The 24,404-nt window shown below is 44.0% G+C and overlaps 1 protein-coding gene across 3 annotated transcripts in view; it reads right to left on the bottom strand.

The window, feature by feature from the left end:
* The window catches only part of LOC137561660 (PE-PGRS family protein PE_PGRS47-like), an 85,218-nt gene that overhangs the window by 38,638 nt on the left and 22,176 nt on the right, over positions 1–24,404 (bottom strand). For 2 of the 3 annotated variants that reach the window (XM_068272978.1, XM_068272976.1), the window contains exons 2-5: positions 14,253–14,402; positions 13,029–13,117; positions 6,616–6,681; positions 4,095–4,142 (exon numbers count right to left, since the gene is read on the bottom strand). In XM_068272978.1, the coding sequence (XP_068129079.1) occupies positions 4,095–4,142; positions 6,616–6,681; positions 13,029–13,117; positions 14,253–14,301 (252 nt within the window). In that variant the 5' untranslated portion in view covers positions 14,302–14,402. The remainder of the gene's footprint in view (positions 1–4,094; positions 4,143–6,615; positions 6,682–13,028; positions 13,118–14,252; positions 14,403–24,404) is intronic. The other variant, XM_068272977.1, reaches the window with a different exon arrangement.

Below are 24,404 nucleotides of genomic sequence, written 5' to 3' on the forward strand. Positions count from 1 at the left end.
TTCAAATCTGCCTGCCTGCACTGAACTGTATATAGCTTCAAATCTGCCTGCCTGCACTGAACTGTATATAGCTTCAAATCTGCCTGCCTGCACTGAACTGTATATAGCTTCAAATCTGCCTGCCTGCACTGAACTGTATATAGCTTCAAATCTGACTGCCTGCACTGAACTGTATATAGCTTCAAATCTGACTGCCTGCACTGAACTGTATATAGCTTCAAATCTGACTGCCTGCACTGAACTGTATATAGCTTCAAATCTGACTGCCTGCACTGAACTGTTTATCGCTAGAATCCGCATGCCTCCGCACTGAACTGTACCCTTATTGCCTTACTCAAACTGAAATGTCATTGCCTCATGGTCAGAAACATTCAGGGGCTACTTATGTACTTCCTTGTCTGGGTATTTGTTTCATTGTCCGACATTCTGTTAGTGCTAACTGTAAAACTGTATGGTTTTGAGCTGCCTAGCTTCATCCCACTGTCCTCTCGATGCACAGATGACAAATCCCACCGCTGTCCGTTCCCCCATGTACTCCCCACACATGGAGGGAAGTCAACCCACCATCAAACAACTCCTTCACCTGTGCCCCCCGTCTCACCACACTTCCTATAGCAGGGATGAACTTGCCTGCTGGGAATTCTGCTCAGGGGTGCTTCCTGATCCCAGGGCACTAAGGAAGTCAATCTGGGACCACATCTCCCTCCTCAACACCAGAGCCCCTCGGCCAACCAAAAACAATGGTTACAGAGGGAGACGTGCGGGTGCCCTTGTTAGACTAAAAAGGAAAGGGCTGCGCTCGGACATTCCATCCATCCTCCTTGCTAATGTCCGATCCCTCCCCAACAAGCTTGACGAGCTCCTTCTCCTCAGCCCCAGGCCCCAGATCAACCTCTCCCCCATCCTCTGTTTCACCGAGACGTGGCTCAACGATAACATTCCTGACAACTCCTTAAATCTCCCCAACTTCAGCCTCTTCCGTGCCGACAGAGACCCCGTCACATCGGGAAAAAAACGGGGAGGTGGTGTCTGCTTCTACATCAACTCTACGTGGTGTCCAGACACAACCATCTTGACCAAGTGCTGCTCCCCTAACGTAGAACTCCTTCTCCTCAACTGCAGACCCACATACTCTCCAAGAGAGTTCTCCTCTTACGTGCTTGCAGGCGTCTACATCCCTCCCGATGCAAATGTCAAGGAAGCCTTGCGCCGCCTAAGCGACACCATCTCACAATGGGAAACCGCCCTGCCAGACTCCCTCTTCATCATCATGGGAGATTTCAACAAAGCCAATCTCCGCTCGGAGATGCCACGCTACTTTCAGCACATCTCATGCCCTACCAGGAACAGCAGCACCCTGGATCACTGCTACACCACTCTCAAGGATGCCTACAAAGCCGCCCCCCAGGCCGCCCTCGGCAACTCCGACCACTGCCTTATTCAACTGATTCCCACTTACAGGAGACGTCTTGAGTCCTCCAAACCAAACATTAAGTCAGCCAAAAAGTGGACAAGTGAGGCCAAACAACAACTGCAGGACTGTTTCGACTGCACCGACTGGTCGGTCCTCGTCCCTCCAAACGGCAACCTGGACGAATGGGCAGATAACGTCACCTCTTACATCAGTTTCTGTGAGGAGACGTGCATCCCCTCCAAAACCTACAAGGTGTTCCCAAACAATAAACCTTGGTTTAACAACAAGCTGCGCCTGCTTCGGCGAGCCAAGGAAGAGGCCCACAGGTCTGGCACCCCAGAGGAGTTCAAGAAAGCCAGGAACTCCCTAAACAGGGAAGTGAGAGCTGCCAAAAGGTCCTATTCTGACAAACTGAGATTGAGCCTCTGCTCAAACAACTCGCGGGAGGTCTGGAAAGGCCTCAAAGCGGCCACCAACTACAAATCCCCTCCCCAACGCGTGACCCCCAGCCTCGAGCTGGCTGAAGCCTTAAATAGGTTCTACTGCAGGTTTGAGGAAAGACAACCAGACTCCGCCTCAGCCCACAGTGCTCTGGCCCCACCCCTCAACACTGCCTCTGCCCCCCAGTCCCACTATTGGCTAATGGGGCCCCCTCCGTCCCTCTAACGGTAGATGAGGGAGTGGTCCAGAAACTTCTGAGTAAACTGAACCCTAGAAAAGCTCCAGGCCCGGACGGCGTGACAACTCAGTGCCTAAAAACCTGTGCTGCCCAGCTGGCCCCTATCCTCTCAACCCTGCTCTCACAATCCCTGAAAGAATGCAAAGTCCCCTCATGCTTGAAGAAGTCCACCATAATCCCTGTTCCGAAGAAAGCAGGTGCTGCTGACCTCAATGACTTCAGACCCATTGCCCTAACCTCAAACATCATGAAGCTCTTTGAAAGGCTGGTCCTGGCACACGTGAAAGCCTCCACAGCTGTCCAAACTGACCCTCTCCAGTTTGCCTACAGAACCAACAGGTCAGTAGATGATGCTATCAACATCAGCCTGGAGCACATCCTGTCCCACCTGGACAAACCGGACTCTTATGCCAGAATCCTCCTCCTCGACTTCAGCTCCGCTTTCAATACCATCAGCCCCAACATCCTTTATGACAAGCTGATCCAACTCAACCTGCACCCCTCCATCTGCACATGGCTGAAAGACTTCCTCTCCAACAGAACCCAAGTGGTGAAGCTTGACTCCCTTTTCTCACGTGAGCAAACCACAAACACAGGTGCCCCCCAAGGCTATGTCCTCTCCCCGATTTTGTTCTCCCTATATACAAACTCCTGCACATCACAGTCTGACTCAGTCAAAGTGATTAAATTCGCTGACGATACCACCATCATAGGCCTCATGGACAAGAGTGGCGAACAAGCCTACCACCAGGAGATAGAAAGGATCTGCAACTGGTGCAAGGCCAACAAGCTTGTCCTCAATGCAGCTAAAACTGTTGAACTAACCATTGATTTTAGGAAGAAAAAACCTGTCCTCCCACCGGTGCTCATTGAGGGCTCTGAGGTCTCCAGGGTCCCCAGCGCTCGCCTCCTAGGCACCACCATCTCTAGTGATCTAAGGTGGGACGGCAACTCCTCCAGACTGCAAAAAAAGGCCCAACAACGGCTGTACTTTCTGCGCCAGCTAAAAAGGTTCGGCATGTCCCGCGCCCTTCTGACCCGTTTCTACTCCTCCACCATCGAGTCGGTACTCTGCTCCTCCATCATTGTTTGGTACCCCGGGGCTTCCGCCAGGGACAAACACAAACTACAGAGAGTTATCAAATCTGCAGAGAGGATCATCGGCACCTCCCTGCCACCCCTAGAGCTCCTGCACCACTCCAGGCTGCTGTCCAGAGCAACCAGGATTGCAAAAGATCACTCCCACCCTGGCAATCGCTACCTCAATCTTCTCCCACTGGGGCGCCGCCTCAGAACTATCTCCACCAAGACCTCCAGACACAGGGACTCTTTCTTCCCCCAAGCTGTCCAGGCCCTCAACTCAGCGTCCCTCTTCGCCATCCCTGTGACACGCTAACTGCTACCGGGGCTGCGCCGCATATTGCATAGTGGATGCTGTAAAACTGCTTGTTTTGGGCATTCGCCCAGTGTATTTTGTACTGTATTTTTGTACTCCTAAAATCCTGTAGTCTATGTGTAATTATATGTATGCTGTCAATCATAGTTATGTTCCTGTCCATGAAGGTTTGCTGCTCTGTAGTGCCAACAACAATTCCTTGTACGATCCTGTACTTGGCGAATAAAATCTATTCTGATTCTGATTCTGATTCTGATGACATCACACTGTGGGAGAGGTTTCACCACAATATCAGCCACACAGGCCCCGCTGATGATCTATTTGAGAAAAGGTAAATATTTCTCATGGAAAAAGGAGTATCAGCTACTAATTGAAATGACGTTCAATCCTGGGTTAAAGTTCCTCTTTAAAGTAAAATAAAAGTGGCGTCTTACTGGAGTCATTGATGTGTTGTGCATAATTAAAAGGTTTGTATAAATCCAATATTATTATTCATCCACAAAAAATAGATCCCATTCTAGTTTTTATACAGATAATCATCTTTAAGCTAAAACACTGGTCAAGGGATATTTTGTATTTTAAAGATAAGAAGAAAAAAAAATTACCTTAAGATCTCTTATAGAATTTACTAATTCGTCTTTGTTGCTCGAAGTCTAAAAAAGGAGGGAATATTGTACAACTCAATGTTATGGACAGATGATCGTAATCAGCTAATTACGATTATGCAAATGTATGCGTACATTTTTTGCGTTTATGCCTATACATAATTACAAATTGTTAAATTAACCACTTATGGACCACAGTCTTAAACCCCGCTAGTGACCTGGCCATTTTTCACAATTTAGGCCACTGCAGCTTTAAAGCCTCCCTGCAGGGCCGTACAACTCAGCACACAAGTGATTCCCCCCCCCCCTTTTCTGCCCACCAACAGAGCTTTCTGTTGGTGGGCTGTGATTACTGATCCTGTCTCCTGTGTTTATTTTTTTTATAAATATTTGATTGTATTTTTTAAAAATAAATATAGCTATTTTTTTTTATTTGGAGGGCAGTCCTCCAGGGCTGGGCCAAGGCAGAGGCGAGAGATGCTCCAGCCTCAGGGCGCACAACTCACTCAGCTATCATTCCCCTATCGTGTTTGAAGCAGAGAGAAATAAGAAAAGGGGATACATGGCAGTGACTGCAAGCCAGATAACTAGAGATTAAGTTGTTGGGGGAAGGGGGGTGGTTGGGGGACTTGGGGAGCCTCTTACTCTAATAGCAGTCAGTGTGTGGCAGCTGGGGAGGGAGGGATGGGGGGCGCACTTTGGTGTCTCAGTCTAGGGTGCTGGAAGACTTTGTCCCTGCCTCCCTCTCCCCGCCAGCCAATCACCATGATCGGCTGTCAGAGTCAGAGTACACGCAATCTCCTGCAAAATCCCGGCCTAGGACTTCACGCCAATTGGCGTGTAGCGGTCCTGGGGCTGCCGCTGCTTCCACGCCGATTGGCATGGAGCGGTTTTTAAAAGGTTAATTGACTTTCTATAAGCATTCGTAATTATGCATGAATTTACGCGTAATTTCGTGCCGACTTTGGCGGTGAATAGGCAGTATATTTGGCAATGACTTTGGCGGTGAATAGCAAGTCCCATACATACTATTGCTATCAAAACGGATACATATGTGAAGGAGAATAGTGGGTACTAGTCAAAGAAATAATTTTTCAAAAAGACCTTGTAGTTTTTGAGAAAATCGATTTTAAAAATGCAAAGAAAAAATGGTTTTTAAACTCAAAAAAAAATTGTCAGTTTAAAAACTATTTTTGTTTGTATATTTAAAATTGATTTTCTCAAAAACTACAAGGTCTTTTTGAAAAATTCTTTTTTTTTTTTTAACCTATGTAGCAGTTTTGATAGCAATAACATGTATGGGGCTTTGCTATTGACCGCCAAAATCAGCACAAAATTATGTGTAAATTCATGCGTAATTACGAATGCTTACAAAATTAATAACGCTTTTCCCCCAAAATTTCTCATTACTATTACGTTGCGTAAATGCAAATTATGATGCGTAATTACGCATAGGCGTAATTTCTGCTCATCCCTATGGACATACTAATACTGAACTATGTGGGAGGGAGACAACAGGAGCCCAAATGGTGCAGAACATCTTAAAGTATAACAAATTCAAATTTAGGCGAAATGAGTACTCACAAAGGGAGGTTGCAAAGGAAGCAATCAAGCACTGGAAGCAGGTGGAGATGCACAAACTCGACTCAGACGCAGAGAGAGTGGTGATGGTCGCACTCTTGAACAAAAGCAGTAAGGTCCTGACATGTGGCATCAGCCATGTGGTGACCAGACTTAGCCCTCGCAAGCACAAAGGGGGTAAGAGGCGCTCTGCGTCTGGCTTATGAAACCCTTTGGCCCTTTATTTGGCCTGACGAAGTGGACAGAGACTTACAAAACGTGTTTCCTGTGCTTATTAAAAATGTATTATATTTTTTATAAATAAATTTGCTGTTAGTGAGGTAAGCCACCTCCTCTTTTTTTCTATTTTATTTGTTTTTAACTAGTTGTATACACTCCTGGGTGCCTCTTATCCCTTTTATACTAATACTAAACTTTTGTTTTGAAAAGGAAAAATTATCATTTTTTTGAAAAATAGAAGTATATGTAAGATTTTTGTCAATTGCCAAATCATCACAAAACATTATAGGTTAAAAAAAAAAAGAAAAAGGAAGAGGCGTGTCCGTACTAGGCGTGTGGTGCTCTAAAGCCGCTACAGAAATGGAAACATTGTTGCCTAAAAATGACCATTAGTGATCATTTTAGGTGACAGTTTTAGGAAACGTCATTCTACAGACACTGCTGTGCCACAGCCAAGCAGACTATTCTGCTCTTTGGAGAGGGTATAAGGGACAACAAACGAGAGGCACCAACCAATTGTAGTTGTTCATGCCAGGCAGCTTCTTCCTGTTGTGCTTATCCACATTTTGTTGGTATGAATAATGTATCCCTTTAGAAATTGGAATTGACATGAATATGGCTGGCTGACCTATTTGGCAAAGCTTTGGACTCTGTATCTCAGTAAGTACGGTATATTCCAGAATGTATTACACTCACTTACGTTAAAAATTCATTTTCTTACCTTACTTCTGTCATAGGCATCCAGGAAGTTTATTAAGGCGTTAATGACTGGGATGCCATTGATTTTCTATTAAAAAGCAAAAAGAAAGAAATTTTATTTTGGAAATCATGTTGTTAAAGCCCAACTAAGGCCTCTTGCACGCTACATGCGAGTCTGTTTTTTTTTATCTGATCCGATTTTTGATTCTGATTAAAAAACATACTGCATGCAGTGCGTTTTTTAATCGGAATCAAAAATCGGATCAGATAAGAAAAAATCGGAATCGCATGCAGTGTGCAAGAGGCCTCAAAGAGTTTTTTTGATTGTGGTAAGTATGCTTAGCATCCCACACAACTTGTGAGAATAAATAATTTACTGTACAGACACTCATTAGCTAAAACAGAAAAACCTGCCTAGTACCTCTTTAAGTTTTCTTGTAGTGTTTCTTTATTTTTTTTATATTATGTAGCCCTCTAGTAATGATTGGCTTGGCCACGTACCCCTACTGTGAGGAACATCGCCTTAAGTACCCCTGGATGCATTTATATTTGTTAGGGACGTTTTGATGGTTTTAATTAACTCTAAATACTGTGTTTAAACATGATTTACCATTGTTTTCTCAAAACTTACTATAATGGATTGTCTTTGCCAGGTTTAAGTACTTCCCTGGGCTTTCCTAACCTACCCCTGGGGAACACCTACCATATGGTGAGAACCTAGGCTATACAGAACAAAGGCATTAACAGAATTACCTGCAAGCTACTAAGAGGGGACTACACTGAACTTTTTCCCCCAACACATCCAACAGATGCTTAAACAAATTCGGATCTGGGGAATTTGAAGGCCAAAGTAAACATGAACCATCAGACCTGGTCACCTTCTATTGCTCCACTATCGAGTTCTGAAGCTCATGTTCCCATTGTATGTGTATGTGGACAGGAGACAGAATGGGCACTCTGACTGGTAAGGCAAGATGCCTTGTATTTTCTGGCACTCTTTTTTCATATCCAGCGTCACATTTTTCAACAATTTGTGCTGCAATAGCTCTTCTATCCCAAGAACTCCTCATTTCCCATTTCCCTGCACACTAAACCCTTTCCAATCCTATGTCGTACTACATCCAACATTGGCATTTTGCTCTGTATTTTCCAATGTGCTAAGAAGATTCATGTTTGCTTGACTATAAAGGCCTGATCAGATGAAATAGCGTTAGATGGAAATTATACTTGGGCAGCACGGTGGCGTAGTGGTTAGCTCTCTCGCAGCGCTGGGTCCCTGGTTCGAATCCCAGCCAGGGCACTATCTGCAAAGAGTTTGTATGTTCTCTCCGTGTCTGCGTGGGTTTCCTCCGGGCACTCCGGTTTCCTCCCACATTCCAAAAACATACAGATAAGTTAATTGGCTCCCTCTAAAATTGGCCCTAGACTACAGTACTTACACTACATAATATAGACATATGGCAAGGGATTAGATTGTGAGCTCCTTTGAGGGACAGTTAGTGACAAGATATATATATATACGCTGTACAGCGCTGCGTAATATGTCGGCGCTATATAAATACTAAATAATAATAATAATACTTGTGACTGTTCATTTTTTTTTTTATGATAAGCAAATATAATTTTTAATATAAAAATCATGTACTCTATGCTCCAATTTAATGTGAGGTACCGTCAATCTATAATCACTGTTATAGAGGGGTTCAGATCCCACTATGCCTGATATAATGGTTGCAGTGGTTTAAAAGCTGGTTCTTTTACTAAGTTAGAGAACAGGGATGTAGCTATAGCCATAGCAGCCATAGCAATTGCTATGGGACCCTGGAGCTGAGAGGGCCCAGGTGGTACTTGATGTTTTCATTTTTAACTTTCTTTTTGTTTCTCCTCCCTCTCATTTTATCTCGGTGCCCATGGACTATATGCAGTGAAGATAGCCTGAGAATGTAAACTGCCCAATTAACTCATATCCATAGGGTAGGGGCAGGCGGCATTGCTCTAGAGCAGCCATTCTCAACCGGGGTTCCGCGGAACCCTAGGGTTCCGTGAGATCCCTTCAGGGGTTCCGCGGCAATTTTGCCACTTTTGCAGGACAAAATAGTCCTGCTTCCCCATTTTCGTGGGACAAAATAGTCCCACTGCTCTATTGGTGCGTCCGGCAGATTTATCTAATCTGCGTCGCATCACCCAGCTCTCCTATTGGGCTGCTTAAGTGCCCATCATGCTTCAAACAGAAGGCGGATTTAGCGCGTGTGCGGGAAGTGTGAAGGAGACGAGCCTGAGCAGTAGTGATGGTGCGTACAAGATGAGCAAAGCAGCACGGAGGAGAAGAAAACAAGATAGAGGCAAATACATACGGTGAGTATGTTCCCCCTTCTCCCGCTGATCACCAAGCACTGAGCACCGTATATTTTTTGAGGGGGAGATAGCCAGACATGTGCTGTCCTGGGCATTCACCTGCAGCCAGTTCTCACTTCCAGCCAGGATGCGGCCTCCCTACCCACCCACAAGCCGCTTTGTGCACAGGGAGTCATGCAGGGGTTGGTTCTGGAATGCTGCACTCATTGGGGTTCTTAGGGACATAGCTGACACTTCACTTGACGCATGACATGTGCCCATTCAAAGTCCACTGACACCAATGCTGCACTGTGGGGGTAATTGTTGGCATTCTTATATTAGGTGATTGCTACACTGTGGGTAATTCTTTCAAATTTTATGTGGGGGGATTGCTAAACTGTGGGGTAATTGTTACTATTCTTATGTGGGGTGATTGCTACTTTGTGGGGTAATAGTTGCACTTCATATTTGGGGAGATTGCTGCACTGCGGTGTAATTGTTGCAATTCTAATGTGGGGTGATTGGGGTACTATGGGGTAGTTGTTGCTATTCTTATGTGAGGTGATTGCTAAACTGAGGGGTAATTGTTGCACTTCATATTTGGGGAGATTGCTGCACTGTGGGGTAATGGTTGCTATTCTAATGTGGGGTTTGCATTTGTAACATGGGGTAGTGATTGCTGTGTATGTAATATGACACTGGTACTATTGTGGCGTGACAAAAAGTGGTGTGAATTTATGCAGGGGTTCCCCGAGACCTTAAAAATTTTGTAGGGGTTCCTCGACTCTAAAAAGGTTGAGAAAGGCTGCTCTAGAGTGCCTGCATCTGATGGCTCTATGACATTTTTTGCTATAGGGCCCAATAATCTCTAGCTAAGCCACTATGTTAGTGATAACGCTAATGCAGAGCCAGATCAGGCAATATTAGGCAGTTGCCCAGGGCCTGGAGAGAGTCTAGGGGCCTGGTGGATGCTCACCCCCACCGCCAGGCAGTGGCGTACCTAGGGCATTTGGCACCCGGTGCTGGGTATTAACCACTTTACCCCCGCGCGTACGTATTTCTCCGCCCCTTTTTCCATCCTTTAAAAACCAGGGACGGAGAAACACGTACTTTCCGCGTTCCCGACGCTGTCCGCGCTCCCGCTCGTAAACACGCCGCCCGCCGCTAGTAAAACCGCCGCCGCCCGCTCGCCCGGAGATCAATGAACGGGAAAATCCATTCCCGTTCGTTGATCTAAGCCCCACAATGACCCGCTGCTCTCCTATGGGCAGCGCGATCATTGTGAGAAGAAACTCACGTGTCCAGCCTCCTTATTCTTCCTCCAAGCTTCCGGAAGGAGGCTTGGAGGTCGCAATAAAGCAAAAAGTTACTGTGGCCATCTTGTGGCCAAATAGTAAACTACACCCTACACATTTTTCACATACAAATAAATGACTTTTACACAAAAAATTAACTCATTACCTCCCACACTCCCCATTTTTTTTTTTTTTTGTAATTAAAAAAAAATTAAAAAATTTACAATTAAAAAAAATACATAATTAGTTACCTTAGGGACTGAACTTTTTAAATATTTAAGTCAAGAGTGTATAACACTGTTACTTTATAAACTATGGGCTTGTATTTAGGGATGGACGCAAAACTGAAAAAAATGCACCTTTATTTCCAAATGAAATATTGGCGCCAAACATTGTGATAGGGACATAATTTAAACGGTTTTATAACCGGGACAAAAGGGCACATAAATTTCATGGGTTTTAATTACAGTAGCATGCATTATTTAAAAACTATAATGGCCGAAAACTGAAAAATAATTTTTTTTTTCCCCACATTTTTCCTATTTTCCCATTAAAACACATTTAGAAAAAAATAATTCTTGGCATAATGTCCCACCTAAAGAAAGCCTAATTGGTGGCGGAAAAAACAAGATATAGTTCATTTCATTGCGATAAGTAATGATAAAGTTATAGACGAATGAATGGAAGGAGCGCTGAAAGGTGAAAATTGCTCTGGTGGTCAGGGGGTAAAACCCCTCAGTGGTGAAGTGGTTAAAAGACACCCCCACCCCCTAAAAAAAATGTGCGTGGCCACAACCTGCGGCGTGCTTTGCGCGCCGAGGTAAAAAATGGGCGTTGTCATGACCGGATGAGGGCGGAGCTGTTATTTAAAGTATTAGCTAGTATAGTTGCCCCAGTATAGTTGCCCCAGTAAAGCTAGTATAGTTGCCCCCAGTATAGCTAGTACAGTTGCCCCCAGTGTAGCTTGTACAGTTTCCCCCAGTATAGCTGTCCCCAGTGAAGCTAGTATAGTTGCCCCCAATGAAGTTAGTATAGTTGCCCCCAGTATAGCTAGTATAGTTTCCCCCACTATAGTTGCCCCAAGTATAGCTAGTATAGTTGTCCCCAGTATAGCTAGTATAGTTGCCCCAGTATAGCTAGTATAGTTGCCCCCAGTATAGATAGTATAGTTGCCCCCAGTATAGCTAGTATAGTTGCCCCCAGTATAGCTAATATAGTTGCCTCCAGTATAGCTAGTATAGTTGCCCCAGTATAGCTAGTATAGTTGCCCCCAGTATAGCTAGTATAGTTGCCCCCAGTATAGCTAGTATAGTTGCCCCAGTATAGCTAGTATAGTTGCCCCAATATAGCTAGTATAGTTGCCCCCAGTATAGCTAGTACAGTTGCCCCCAGTATAGCTAGTATAGTTGCCCCAGTATAGTTGCCCCCAGTATAGCTAGTATAGTTGCCCCCAGTATAGCTAGTATAGTTGCCCCCAGTATAGCTAGTTTAGTTGCCCCCAGTATAGCTAGTTTAGTTGCCCCCAGTATAGCTAGTTTAGTTGCCCCCAGTATAGCTAGTACAGTTGCCCCAGTATAGATGCCCCAGGAGGGGGGAAGCAGCGCTAGAAGGAGGGGCAGTGGGGGCAGCGGTGGGGAGGGGGGGACATATCTCCCCCCTCCCTCACCTGGGACCCTTCCTTCTGCCTCTCTCCCCCTCCATAGATTACCAGCGGCAAGTGCAGGGGTGGCGAGGAGGCATGCACAGAATTACTCACCACTTTCACGTTCCAAGCGCCGGCAGCATCATGTCGTCACAGATCTCCACCTTCAATGCTGCCCACTGTGCTACCGCTAATCAGGAAGCACAGTGGGTGGCATTGAAGGCGGAGATCTGTGACGATATGACGCTGCGGGCGCTTGGAAAGCGGAAGTAGTAAGTAATTCTCTGCATGCCTCTTGCCGCCCCTGCACTTGCCGCCGGTAATCTATGGAGGGGGAGAGAGGCAGAAGGAGGGGTCCCAGGTGAGGGAGGGGGGGATATGTCCCCCCTCCCCACTGCTGCCCCCACTGCCCCAACTTCTAGCGCTGCTTTCCCCTCCTGCTCTGCTGCTGTGGGGGGTCATGGCGCCACCCCCCTAGCCATCCATCACCCGGTGCGCCACGCCCCCTGCACCCTATAATAGGAACGCCACTGCCGCCAGGTGATCATCAGCAGTGAGCAAAAGCTGCATTTCATCCTAATCCTTTTCTGTGCTAAAGGCAAGATCCACGTAGGTAGGAGGTAATTTCTTTTTTTTCTCAACAAAAGTAGAGTTTTACCTTTTTTTATTATAATTATTATTAATTTATTTTTTTACTTGACTATGCATTGGACTTAAAAGATAAAACAATCACCGCGCAAAGAGTTATATAAGTTCCATGAGCTGCCCAGAAGTTAAAAAGTCCTTCAGATTGACTTCATAATAACATATATCCCCAAATATAACAAGAGCCCTTATGTGAGTATTTGTCAATGTTTTTATATGAATAAAAGTGCCTGTTTTTTAAATGAATACAGAGAGCACTTAGATTTTGTTTTTGCTTTATGACATTATACCTTCATATGCGGAGAATATCTTCAGAGGAGTAATATCAGCAGCATCTGAGATCGCAGGACGTGGAAGTTATAGATCGGTGGGGACATTGACCACACACACGCTCAGACCTTATAATTTGGGTCTTATAGGAAGCTGGTAAGCCTGCACTGTGAGGGGTGTTGGTGGTGGATTCCTGAATTAAAAGACCTTGCAGCGCTGAAGTTTTGGGGATATATGCATTGGACTTACCACGGCATTAAAGAGAAAGGCCAGTTCATTATTATTGCTTTGTCGACATTGAGAAGCACATGTCTCTATGCAGTTAGCTGCGGCTGTGCCTACAAGGAGAAATAATGGAGCAGTTTTCAAAAAGTTACCGTAAATATTATTTACATGTGCACTATATATGAAGCATCCACTTATCCAATGCATTTTTTTTCAAACAGTATTTTAGACTCTAAACCAAGCTTGGCTCCAACTTGAACTGTAAATAAGCTTAAAGCAAACCTGAACTGAAAATTAAAAGTCAAAATAAACATATACACATCATGCTTCTTCTTATCAAACTCTTTCTCCTCTCCTACTGTAAGTACCATTTGTTCACTGTGATCAATGGAATTATCCATCCTCCATTTTAAAAATGGCAATTACTCTATAACAGCTTCCCGATCAGCACACTGTTAGACTATAATATCGCCCACATGAGTCATAGGGAAACATGGACATTACCTTGCACATCAGTTGTTCTTTCAGTTATAACTTCAGTTCTGACAAAATCTTGTCAGAACTGGAAGGAATTATTGTTAGAAGCAAATGGAGAGCTTCTGAGAGGAATCAATGGCGAGGTAAGTATGTAATATTTATTTGCAGGTGTATCATATGTTTATTTTAAATAATTTTACTCGGTTCAGGTTTCTTTTAAGAGATCATTAATTGTCTGAGTAGTAGGAATGGTAAATAGAACTTTCCCCAGTATCTCATATCTGTATTTTCAATTCAAGGGCTGAAGTTTTATCTTTGAAATGTAGACCGCATCCAAGTCAATGTGCATAAAATCTAGTTCATTCGGCTCCCAAAAAAGAAAAATAATGAGCTTTTGAACCACTCAGCACTATCTTCTCATCAGGACTCTTTGGTTTTACTAGCCTTATTAAAATTAATCTTTAAGCAGCCCACAGGAAAGAAAAAAATATATACAATTTACTAACATGCTCATTAAACTATAAGTAATAAAGATATCCAGTTCAGTCATGAAACCTGCTTCATGTAATTTCCTTCACAGAAGCAGTAAACCTGGCAGCAGGAAGGCAGCGCTGTGTGCCAATCAGCTTCTACTGCCTTCTACAATAATGATTGTCTAACAGTGATTACAAAGCGCAATAACACATGCAGTTCTGATAGAAAGTACCTAAAAAAGTGACTATTGAATCTTCTATAATAAGCCATACAATAGCAATGCAATACTTAACTTACTGAAGCAGCAGCTGACGGCAACCACCAATATGCACACAACGGTCTTCATGGTTGAAGGATGTATGTGGATTCCTATCAAACTGCTCCCCCATCTCGCTCTATATATACCCCACTGGACAAGCAGATCATCCCTATTCCAGGAAGTAAAAGCTGAAACATTAGAAGTGTGATTAAGTTAATTGTAAATGTCTTGGTTATGATACTTCCATTGGTCACGGTCTGTACAAAGATGATATCAAGAATATATCCCTCTTAATTTTTAATCTCGTCTTGTGGAACTAATCAAAAAATGAATGAAAAGGTCAGACTAAATCCTAGAAGATCTGACATGTACGGTACTTAGAAGTGTGTACATGTTTTCCCCAGAAGCCTAGAGTTGCTAAAGGAAACCTGAAGGTGGATATGAAGTTACCATGGTGGCGTAGTGGTTAGCGCTCTCGCTTTACAGCGCTGGGTACCCGGTTCGAATCCCAGCCAGGTCAACATCTGCATGGAGTTTGTATGTTCTCCCCATGTCTACGTGAGTTTCATCCGGGCACTCCGGTTTCCTCCCACATCACAAAAACATACATATAAGTAAATTGGCTTCCCCCTAAAAATTGGTCCTAGACTATGATATATACATGACTTGATACATACATAGACATATATGACTATGGTAGGGATTAGATTGTGAGCTCCTCCAAGGGACAGTTAGTGACAAGATAATTCATACATTATCTTGTAAGCCCGATGAAGACTGCAAAGCCGAAAGCTCACTTATTCTTATTCTTTTTAGTTAGCCAATAAATGGTATCATCCTGAGTTAAAACTTCTTACAGTATATATACTCTGTACAGTGCTTCGGAAGATGTCAGCGCTATATTAATAATAATAATAAATATCTGAGTCCGAAGTAGGTAATTTTGGTGCTATAGGCACTGCAGAGGCTTGGGGGTGACCATAGGTGCTCCTACAAATATCATCTACAGGTGGAAATTTGGGCAACAGGGTGCTGGAGCTGCCTGCTATGCAAACTGCAGCTACAAATAGCATGCGCTTTCACCTCCAGTATATTTTTGATTTTAATACCGGGAAAGGAAGGGGGGAGGGGTTAATGTTAGGTGTTAGCAAGGGGAGTTTGAAGGTTGGGCATCAGGAAGGGCGGTTGTTAGGTTAGGCCTGAGGAAGAGGGGTTTTAAGGTTAGGAAAGTGGGTCTTAAGGTTAGGCATCGGGGGGGGGGGGGGGGGGGGTGTCTGGGATTAAGCATCAGCAGAAGGGTGGTTAGGGTTAGGCATTGGCAGGTGGGTGGTTAGGGTTAGGCATCGGAGGTGGGAGGGTTCTGTGTAGGGTTAGGTTAAGCTGTAGTAACATATTGGTAACATTTCTTGAAATGTTACCATCTGAATTACCACTGTAAAATAGAATAATATTGGTTAGTGTTACCAATATTCTATTTTTGGCTCTTTCCATGGTGCCCAAATTTCCTTGCACCTGTATTTTGTGTACACGTCTAAGACATATATTGGGGACAAGCATGCAGCTGGTAGAGTTGAGCCTCGTTCATATGCTAGATGGTTGTCAGTCGAGGTGTCCAGTTTGGGCTGTCTCTGCCGATAATCTAGTGTATATATAGTGGCCCCCGCTCCTTCGCAAGGTGTCGCCACGAGATCCAGAGTTTCAGATAATTTCAGCCAAGTACAGAACCTGTGCTTTGATCTCCTCCTTACCAGTTTCGCTTTGTGTGCATGTCGTTTATGGCAACAGACTGCTAGCTAGAGTAGGGTACCGATGCTCTGTACAGCCCTCAGCCAGAAAACATTGCCCGCGGGATTCCTGCAGGTGACAGTAATTGAGTGTGTGTCTGCACCTTAAAGAGGAACTCCAGTGAAAATAATGTAATGAACAAAAGTATTTAATTTTTACAATAATTATGTATAAATGATTTAGTCAGTCCTTGCCCATTGTAATATCTTTCTTCTCCCTGATTTACATTCTGACATTTATCACATGGTGACATTTGTACTGCTGGCAGGTGATGTCAGTGGAAATAGTTGCTGCTGGCTTTGTTGGCAGTTGGAAACAGCTGTTATTTGCTACAATGCAACAAGGCTCCCACAGTCCCTCATCACAATGGTCCTGACTTCACACTGTGGGAGGGGTTTCACCACAATATCAGCCATACAGAGCCCCTGCCCTGATGATCCATTTGAAAAAAGGAAAAGATTTCCCATAGGAAAGGGGGTATCAGCTACTGATTGGGATGAAGTTCAATCCTTGGTTACGGGTTCTCTTTAAGAATAAACTCAAACTGTGAGGGACCCTGAAGGCATCTAGCAGCAGTGAGAGGTTTTGTTTTAAATGCTCTACCTCACAATTTGTTTTCTTCATTTACTATCAATCATTCACTGCTTCTTTCAGTTGTTGCATAGGCATGTTCATATCTTCACATACACTGTATATCCTTCTTAGCTTCTGCTGCCATCTTCTTCTTTTGACATCAATGTTTCCAATTATCAAGGATTTTTCCAAAGAATCCTTTCTTCTCATTATGTGACAAAAGTATTTGTGTTTAAATAGTAGAAACCAGATTTCTATAGAATAATCTGGCCTTATTTCTTTGTGTTTACTGGTTAGATTTTCTAGCAGTCCAGGGAACCCTCAGTAGCTTCCTCCACACCCACAATTCAAAACAAAAGCATAAATGTTTCTTCGCATGGCCTTATTTATAGTCTAACTTTCACAATCATATGTTTCTGCTGGGAAGACCGTAGCTTTAACTAATGTTAAGCAGTAGACAAGCTTTGGCACTTTCTTGTTTAACATTCATGACTAGGCTCTTCAATTCTTCCTCAGTTTCAGTCAGAGTGCTATCATCGGCATATCTCAGATTGTTAATATTCCAGCTATTTTAATTCCAGCATGTGGCTCATCCAAACCAGCTTTCCGAATTACATATTCAGCATCTACCATACGTTTCTGAATATAAGCCACTGAAAAGTAGGACTATAAGACGCACCTAGATTTAGAGGGCAAAAAAATTACTTAACCAGGTGCGTCTATGGACAGGGGCATCTTATGGACCTTTTCCTCCCAGTGGAAGGTTGTGCAGTGGCTGCAGCCTAAAGACGGAGACTGGGGAAGAGGCGCATGGCAGCTGGGGTCCTGATGTGTAAAGAACGGCACCCTCGATGATCAGAGCGTAGAGTGTCCAGATGATCTGAGACGGAAGTGGAGAGGAGCGCAGCAGCAGGATCGGTAAGTGCTTCTCTGCGCACTCTGCACCATATATTCTGAATATCAGATGCACCAACTTTTTCCCTCAGTTTTAGGAAAGAAAAAGTCCATTTTTTATTTGGAAAAATATGGTAAGCTAAATAACGAGACAATATTCAACCTTGTTGCCCTCCTTTGACAATTGTGAACCAATCAATTATGCCATACTCAGTTCTGTTGCTTCTTGGTTTGAATATAGAATCCTCAAAACACAAATGAGATGGCCTTGTATCCTCATTGCCATGAGAATCTGCCACAGTCTACCATGATCTACACAGTCAAAAGCTTTAGAATAGTCAATAAAGCAAAAGTAGACATTCTCTGGAATTCCCTTGTTTTCTCTATTATTATGTCTGTTATTTTCTCTATTTGTCTATTATCAAGCTTTGACCAAAACTGAAACATACCATAGCCTCTCCAGCCTTGACCAAAACTGAAATATAGTATAGGCACTCCAGCCTAGACAAAAACTGAAATACACCACTTGGCTGGAATGACCCATCAACATATTCATTTTATCTCCACTTTCTTCACATCCGTCTTTACAATGTAATAAATACTATTTAATTTTGTCCACTCAGTATCCAGTTTCAAAATTATCCAGGAACTATGCTAGAATACCAAAGTTCAAATTAAACACTTTTCTAAAGTTACCTTTGACACGTTCTATTTGCAACAAGCCAAATACACCTTAGCTTCATGTCCTGCCAAACAAAACATGTTAGCCAATGATATTTATTCCGGAGATTTAGTGCAAAAACATTTTTCCAAGACGCGAGAAAGATTACAAGAGCTTAGGATTAAATGTCATTCCCATGCGTAACAAAACTCATAATGAAAAAGTAACACTTTTAGGAGCACCTAAAAAGAACTGCCCTAAATCCAACAAACCAGGCAAATCTCCTAAACCTAACAAACCCCATGGAAAACCTGGGAAGGGCCCTAATGGGGGAGGGGGTGGTTGGACCACAGAATCAGGGTCAAAAGTTAGTGGGGCAGAGGATGAAGCTACACCTAACACCGGTGAGCGTGGTGGTAATTGTTCTGGACCCAGTAAGAAGGGGGGAAATCGCCCTTTAGGCGTAGGCAAAGAAGGGGCGGGGGAGCTATAGGAGGACTACCCAATTAAAGGAAACAGATACAGTGGGAGGGCCAGGAATAGTGGTTGATTTACACCCTGAAAGTACCAATAGTAAGGAGGAACAAGAACTGAGTCATTAATTTATCCAACGTAGTGCTGTCAAAGGACTGCCTTAGCTTACATTATTATCTAAAGGACTGAATTACTGCATTACAAGTGATTTTGACATGTGTCGGTTTGAAGTAGATCTTTTGGAAGCCATTAGGAAAATAAATGTGCACAAATTCTTTAAGAGCAAAAATGAATCGAATGTGGTGAATCCAAGTGTGGGTCCATTGGGTTTCAGCACCAGTGCCGCTTTTGATGCCAAAGATGAGAAAACATTGGGGGTCTTAAGAGAGCTCCTTGAAGAAGGAGAGGGTCAAAAAAGAAAGGGGGAGGGAGAGGAAAGGAAAGGAGTACAGACAGGGGACCTACATCCTTTTGTAGGTCAACCTTTAATCCGCCAATTACCCCAGGAAGCCCTATAGATATATTCCATAAAGGGATTCTTAATAAAATTAAGCCCTGTATCTATTCCAAAGACTCAATGAATATTACAGAAGGCGAGAGAAGGGCACTTGGTTGGCTGAAATCCAGGACCGACATTATTTGTAAGCCTGCAGATAAGGGGGGAGACCTAGTCATCCTTTCTAGAGAGATGCATCTAGAAGAGACATATCGCCAATTGGGGGATGCATCTACCTATATGGAGCTAAAATCTAGTCCAATAGAAAAATATAAGGGCAAGCTAAGGAGGCTACTTAAAAAGGGGTGGAGTCAGGATTCCTAAGCCGTAAGCTAGGCGAAGAGCCCGGGAGATTCCAAGAGAACAGTTGCTCACCAGAAAAAATTGGTCAGGTCCAAAAATAAATTGGTGTTATTTTGTGTTTGATTACTCACCCCTTTCTAAAAAGATTTGACAGGCCACCCGAAACCAATGGCAAATTTTAAAGATGGATAGTAGTTTGAAAGATATAACTATCTTACCCCCTAGGGTCAGTTTTAGAAGGGGAAAGACAATTAGAAAGGTATTGGTAAACAGTGATGTTAGGAAGAAGGAGGAGGACTCAGGTAATTTGTTAACAAAGAAATAATGGGAGGGGAATTTTGGTTGCGGGTATTGCAGTGCCTGTTGTTCTATTAGAAAGGGTAAAATGGTTCAGATTGGTCCTATCACTTGGAGAATCAGATAATTCATCAATTGCCATACTAAGTATGTTCTTTACTGTGTGTGGTGTCCATGTGGTCGCTATTATATTGGCAGAACAGTCCAGGCATTAAAGGAGCATTTATTTCAGCCCATTCAGGTAATGCTGATTGTCTCTCCTTTGCTGGACTGGAGCTTGTACAAGGCGACGGTAGGGGCGGTTCAAGAGATGACTAACTCTCAAAAAGGGAGGCCTGATGATTTCATGTACTGAGGCTCTGGGGAATCTGGGTTTTAATGAGAGGGATGAAGCCAACGCTTTTTTTAAGAAAAGGTCTAGGTAGGAATTTATGTTATGCTACACTGTCACCTAGACTCCTGATCTAGCATTTGCCCCTCCCCACCCCCCCTATGAGAGAGAGGTTAGGTGGTGGGAGGGGTTACCTGCATATAGGTGGGGTAGGAATTAAGGGTGACAGGCCCCACGTGTCCTGAAGAGGCGTGAAACTCACGTGAAACAGCTGTAGACAGTAGGGGCTTTCTGCTGTACCTGTTCTATGTGGCTGAAAGTAAAAGAAGACTTACTTGTAGAGTGCCGGAGTCCGTGCTTTTTCTTCTTGCATAAGAATGATAATGTAACACTTTTATCTCTGAATAAAAAAAATGTGCGTAGCACAGATTTTTCTGAACTATCTTAACATTTTTGCTTTACAAAAAGTTGTAGTTTTTGGATTGATTTTTAAACTAAAAGTTTAGAAATGTTTTGTTTTAGCAGTCAATAGACTCTATGGAGTTCTGTGCTAGTTGGGTAAACAGTGTGCCATGTGGTTTGTAGAGTGAACTGCGAAAATGCGCAGGCTCATTTGTGAATAGATGTATCCTGTTGAGAGCACCACCAACACATGCACATGCTTTGGCACAAACATCCTCAACATGAACGCACACTCAAGCTTACTAGAGATGGCCCGAATGGTTCGCCGGAGAACATGTTCATGCAAATTTCGCTGGTTCGAGGTTGCTGTGAACCGCGAACACTTAGCGAGTTCGACCCGCCCCGATACTAGATCATTGGGCTAAACTTTGACCCTCTACATCACAGTCAGCAGACACATGGCAGCCAAATAGGCTGCACTCCCTCCTGGAGCCCCCCCCCCCCCCTTATAAAAGGCAGCAGTGTCGGCCATGTTCTTATTATGTGTGCTGCTGTATTAGTGAGAGAAGGGAGAGGTTAGAGAGATAGGGAAAGCGATAGGAGGTCTGTTAACTTGCTCCTTACTGATATTTGTTGATGAAAAGCACCCAAAAACAGCTCTTTTGAGAGCTAATGTTCTTCTGATGTGTTTTTTTTTGTGTGGGTATGTGCCACTAACACTGCATATACAGCCCTCTCTGTCGCAGCTGGCCCTTGCTAATTACTGTACTGTGCCAGGCCCAGCACATTCAGTGCATACCTTTCACTGCCTCTGTGTGACTGCACTTTGTATTATACAATACGGTCAGTCAGTCAGTGCATACCTTTTCCCTGCACCTGTGTGACTGCACAATTGTATTATAGCAGAAGTCAGTGCATACCTTTTCCCTGCAACGGTGTGACTGCACAATTGTATTATAGCCGCAGTCACTGCATACCTTTTTCCTGCACCTGTGTGACTGCAAAATTGTATTATAGCAGCAGTCAGTGCATACATTTTGACTGCACCTGTGTAACTGCACATTGTATTATACCACCAGCAGTCAGGTCAAAAAAGTGTTCAGTACCTCACCTTTATCAAGATGAATGAGGCGTGGATCCCGAAGTGCTACTGCCTGCCTGAAGACTAAATCAGTCCCCACACACAGCATCTCTGCCTGCAAGCCATGTGACTTCCTGCCCCAAGACTAAGTCAGTCCCCACACAGCATCTCTGCCTGCAGGCCGCTTGACTGCCTTCTCTTCCACCACCAACAGGGTCCAGGACTTCGGGTGGATTCCTGAATTTTTATGGCCGCTGCTGCTAGCAGTGGCTGCTACCAAACATAATAATCATTTTTCTGGTGCGTGTACATGCCTAATTTTTCTAGCTGCACTGCAGCTGCAACAACAAAACAAAAGGCATGTACATGTGTCAATTCCCCTTCGTGATCGTTACATTGCTACAATGAAGCGGCTTGCGTATCACAATGAAGTAATGACCTATATGAGTGTGTTAGGGGGGGGGGGAACACCCAAGATAATAAGGTTGTTGTCTCATTGAGGACAGACCAAATTCGATCAGCTGGACAGTCACTGTTGTTTTGTCATTGAGCTACCTCAGCCCGACCATATGGGCTTGAAAACCGCCATCTCCTGCACTCTCGCCATGGAGCGCACCAGTCCAGCACGGCCATCACTACACAAGCAGCTGTTTGCGGTGCGCAACACAATGAGTTTGGTCGGTCAGTGTGAAGCAGTACACTACTTACACTAACTGCTGATCCATGTATACACATGCAAGATGTTTTCAAGCACTTTAGGCCTCCAATTTAGCAATGCAATGTGATTTCTGCCTTTTAGGGATTATAACCCTGCTGTGCGTCAAATCTGGAATTTTCCCCTGGACTTTTGGCATGTATTCCACTCTGCCATGCCCCCCTCCAGGTGTTAGATCCTTTGAAAAATCTTTTCCATCACTTTTGTGGCCAGAAACAGTGTTTGTAATTTTTCAAGTTCGCCTGCCCATTGAAGTCTATTGCGGTTCGAAAAGTTTGCAGTTTCGCGAACTTTTTCGGAAGTTCGAGTTCGAGGTTCGCGAACCCGAAAATCGTGGGTTCGAGCCATCTCTAAAGCTTACTTCTGAGTGGCCGTTTCAGCCAGGCTTACTATTCAAAGGTCATGCAGCATGTAATCAACAGTGTGTGTTCAAGATTTTCGAATCTTTCAAAGCTCTCAAATTTTTCAAATCCCGAATCGCTCTAATCCTGTACACAGGGCTCAATTTACCATAAGGCACTGTAGGCACGTGCCTACAGGCACCTGATGATGGAAAGATGGTTCACTCCCCTCCCTGAGCACCACCCTCCTTCCCTATGCAGAGTTCGGATGAGAGTGTAAATGAGAGGTTACTCACCCAGCTCTCGGCATTCCACTGACAAAATCTCCCTTCAGTCTGGGGCACCTCTAGTTACTTAATACTGAGGGTACTTCTAGCTACCTAATACTAAGAGGCACCTGTAGCTACCTATGATCACATGATCACGAGCCATATTTTCATGATCATGGGCTCGGTATTCGGATCCTGTGATCGATAATGATCACGGGTCCGAATTCGAGTTAACCCGTGGTCACAAATCCGGATGACGGCGGTATCCAGGGGATGTCGTCATTGGACCAATTAGAGGGCCATCCAACCGAGGTCCTAGCAACCAATCAGAGGAGAGGAGCCTTGCCCTCCCCTCCTCTATATAACGCGTCGGCCATCTTAAAGAACTCGTCCATGCTTGTGACTCTGTGGTACTGAGAGCATCTCCAGTGCTATTGTTGGTCTGAGCAAGTGCTTTTCACCTTGTAAACCCAATTTTTTTTTTTGCTACTTCACACATTCTGAACACATTTATTGTACTGATTTATAGATAGATATTGTTTTGAGTGTTATAGTTTTCAGTCAGCTAGTGTATACTGCAGTGTACAGTGCTACGCTAGCTTTTAGGTGTGTGCAGGCTAGGCCTGCTAGCCTAGGTAGCCTTAGCCTACTAGCCTGTAGGTAGGTTAGGGATTAGGTAGTTGTTGTGTAGTGTAGTTCATTTGTACTGTTAGTTGATTTAGTGTTAAACTAGCAGCTGCAGTACCAGTTAGCATGCAGACCAGTATCTGTGTGATTATTTCTGACTGCTGCGGCTGCCTGTATTGAGTATGTGTGACAGACAGTCTTTTAGTGTCACTGTCTTTCACTCTTGTCTCAGTTAAGTGTTGTGCTTGTAGTTCATTCACTGTTACTGACCGTTTACGTTTACGATTTGTGTACGTTGAAAAAAAAATCTCTGTCACCACAACCACCTTTTAGAATTTAAGTATTATATGATTGAATTCGTGGGCCTCAGTTACTTTAACTGAGTTTAGTTAAAATACTTGATTTGCAGAGTCTCTGTTTAAGCAGCATTTCTAGAAACACTGGAACATGGTTTTGTGTCTTACACAAAACCAGCCAAGGTTAAAGAGTTTATCTAGGCCCGATGGGAAGACATTGAGGCGGTCTTTTCTGTAAACATCGAGTGTTTGCATATTTTGTGGGATTTGTGTGGCTGGACTTTGCGGGAGTTTGTGAGACGTCCAGCAGGGTAGAGATTGTGGCTCACAAACAGTGTGTCTGAGAACAGAGATTTTTAAATCAGGAAGATATGTATCAGTCACATGTTAAAACTGTCAATGTGTTTGCATTGTTTTTCTCTTTTGTCTGTCTAGCCGATAATGGGCTGATTGTAAGACAAATAGAAGACTTGCGGTAGGTCTGTCTGGCATGTTCCAGTTTCCAAGATGGAGACACAGTTCATGGAAAGGTTGCCCCAACCTTAGTGATGTAGGTGGGAGGGGTGGTGCTGGAAACGCCCACGTAATGGCATGCCCTCAATGAGAAGCTGGCAAGCTAGCATCATGTCAGCGAGGGTGGGGGCC

The sequence above is a fragment of the Hyperolius riggenbachi genome, chromosome 3 (genome assembly GCF_040937935.1).
Source record: "Hyperolius riggenbachi isolate aHypRig1 chromosome 3, aHypRig1.pri, whole genome shotgun sequence".
Classification (NCBI taxonomy): domain Eukaryota; kingdom Metazoa; phylum Chordata; class Amphibia; order Anura; family Hyperoliidae; genus Hyperolius; species Hyperolius riggenbachi.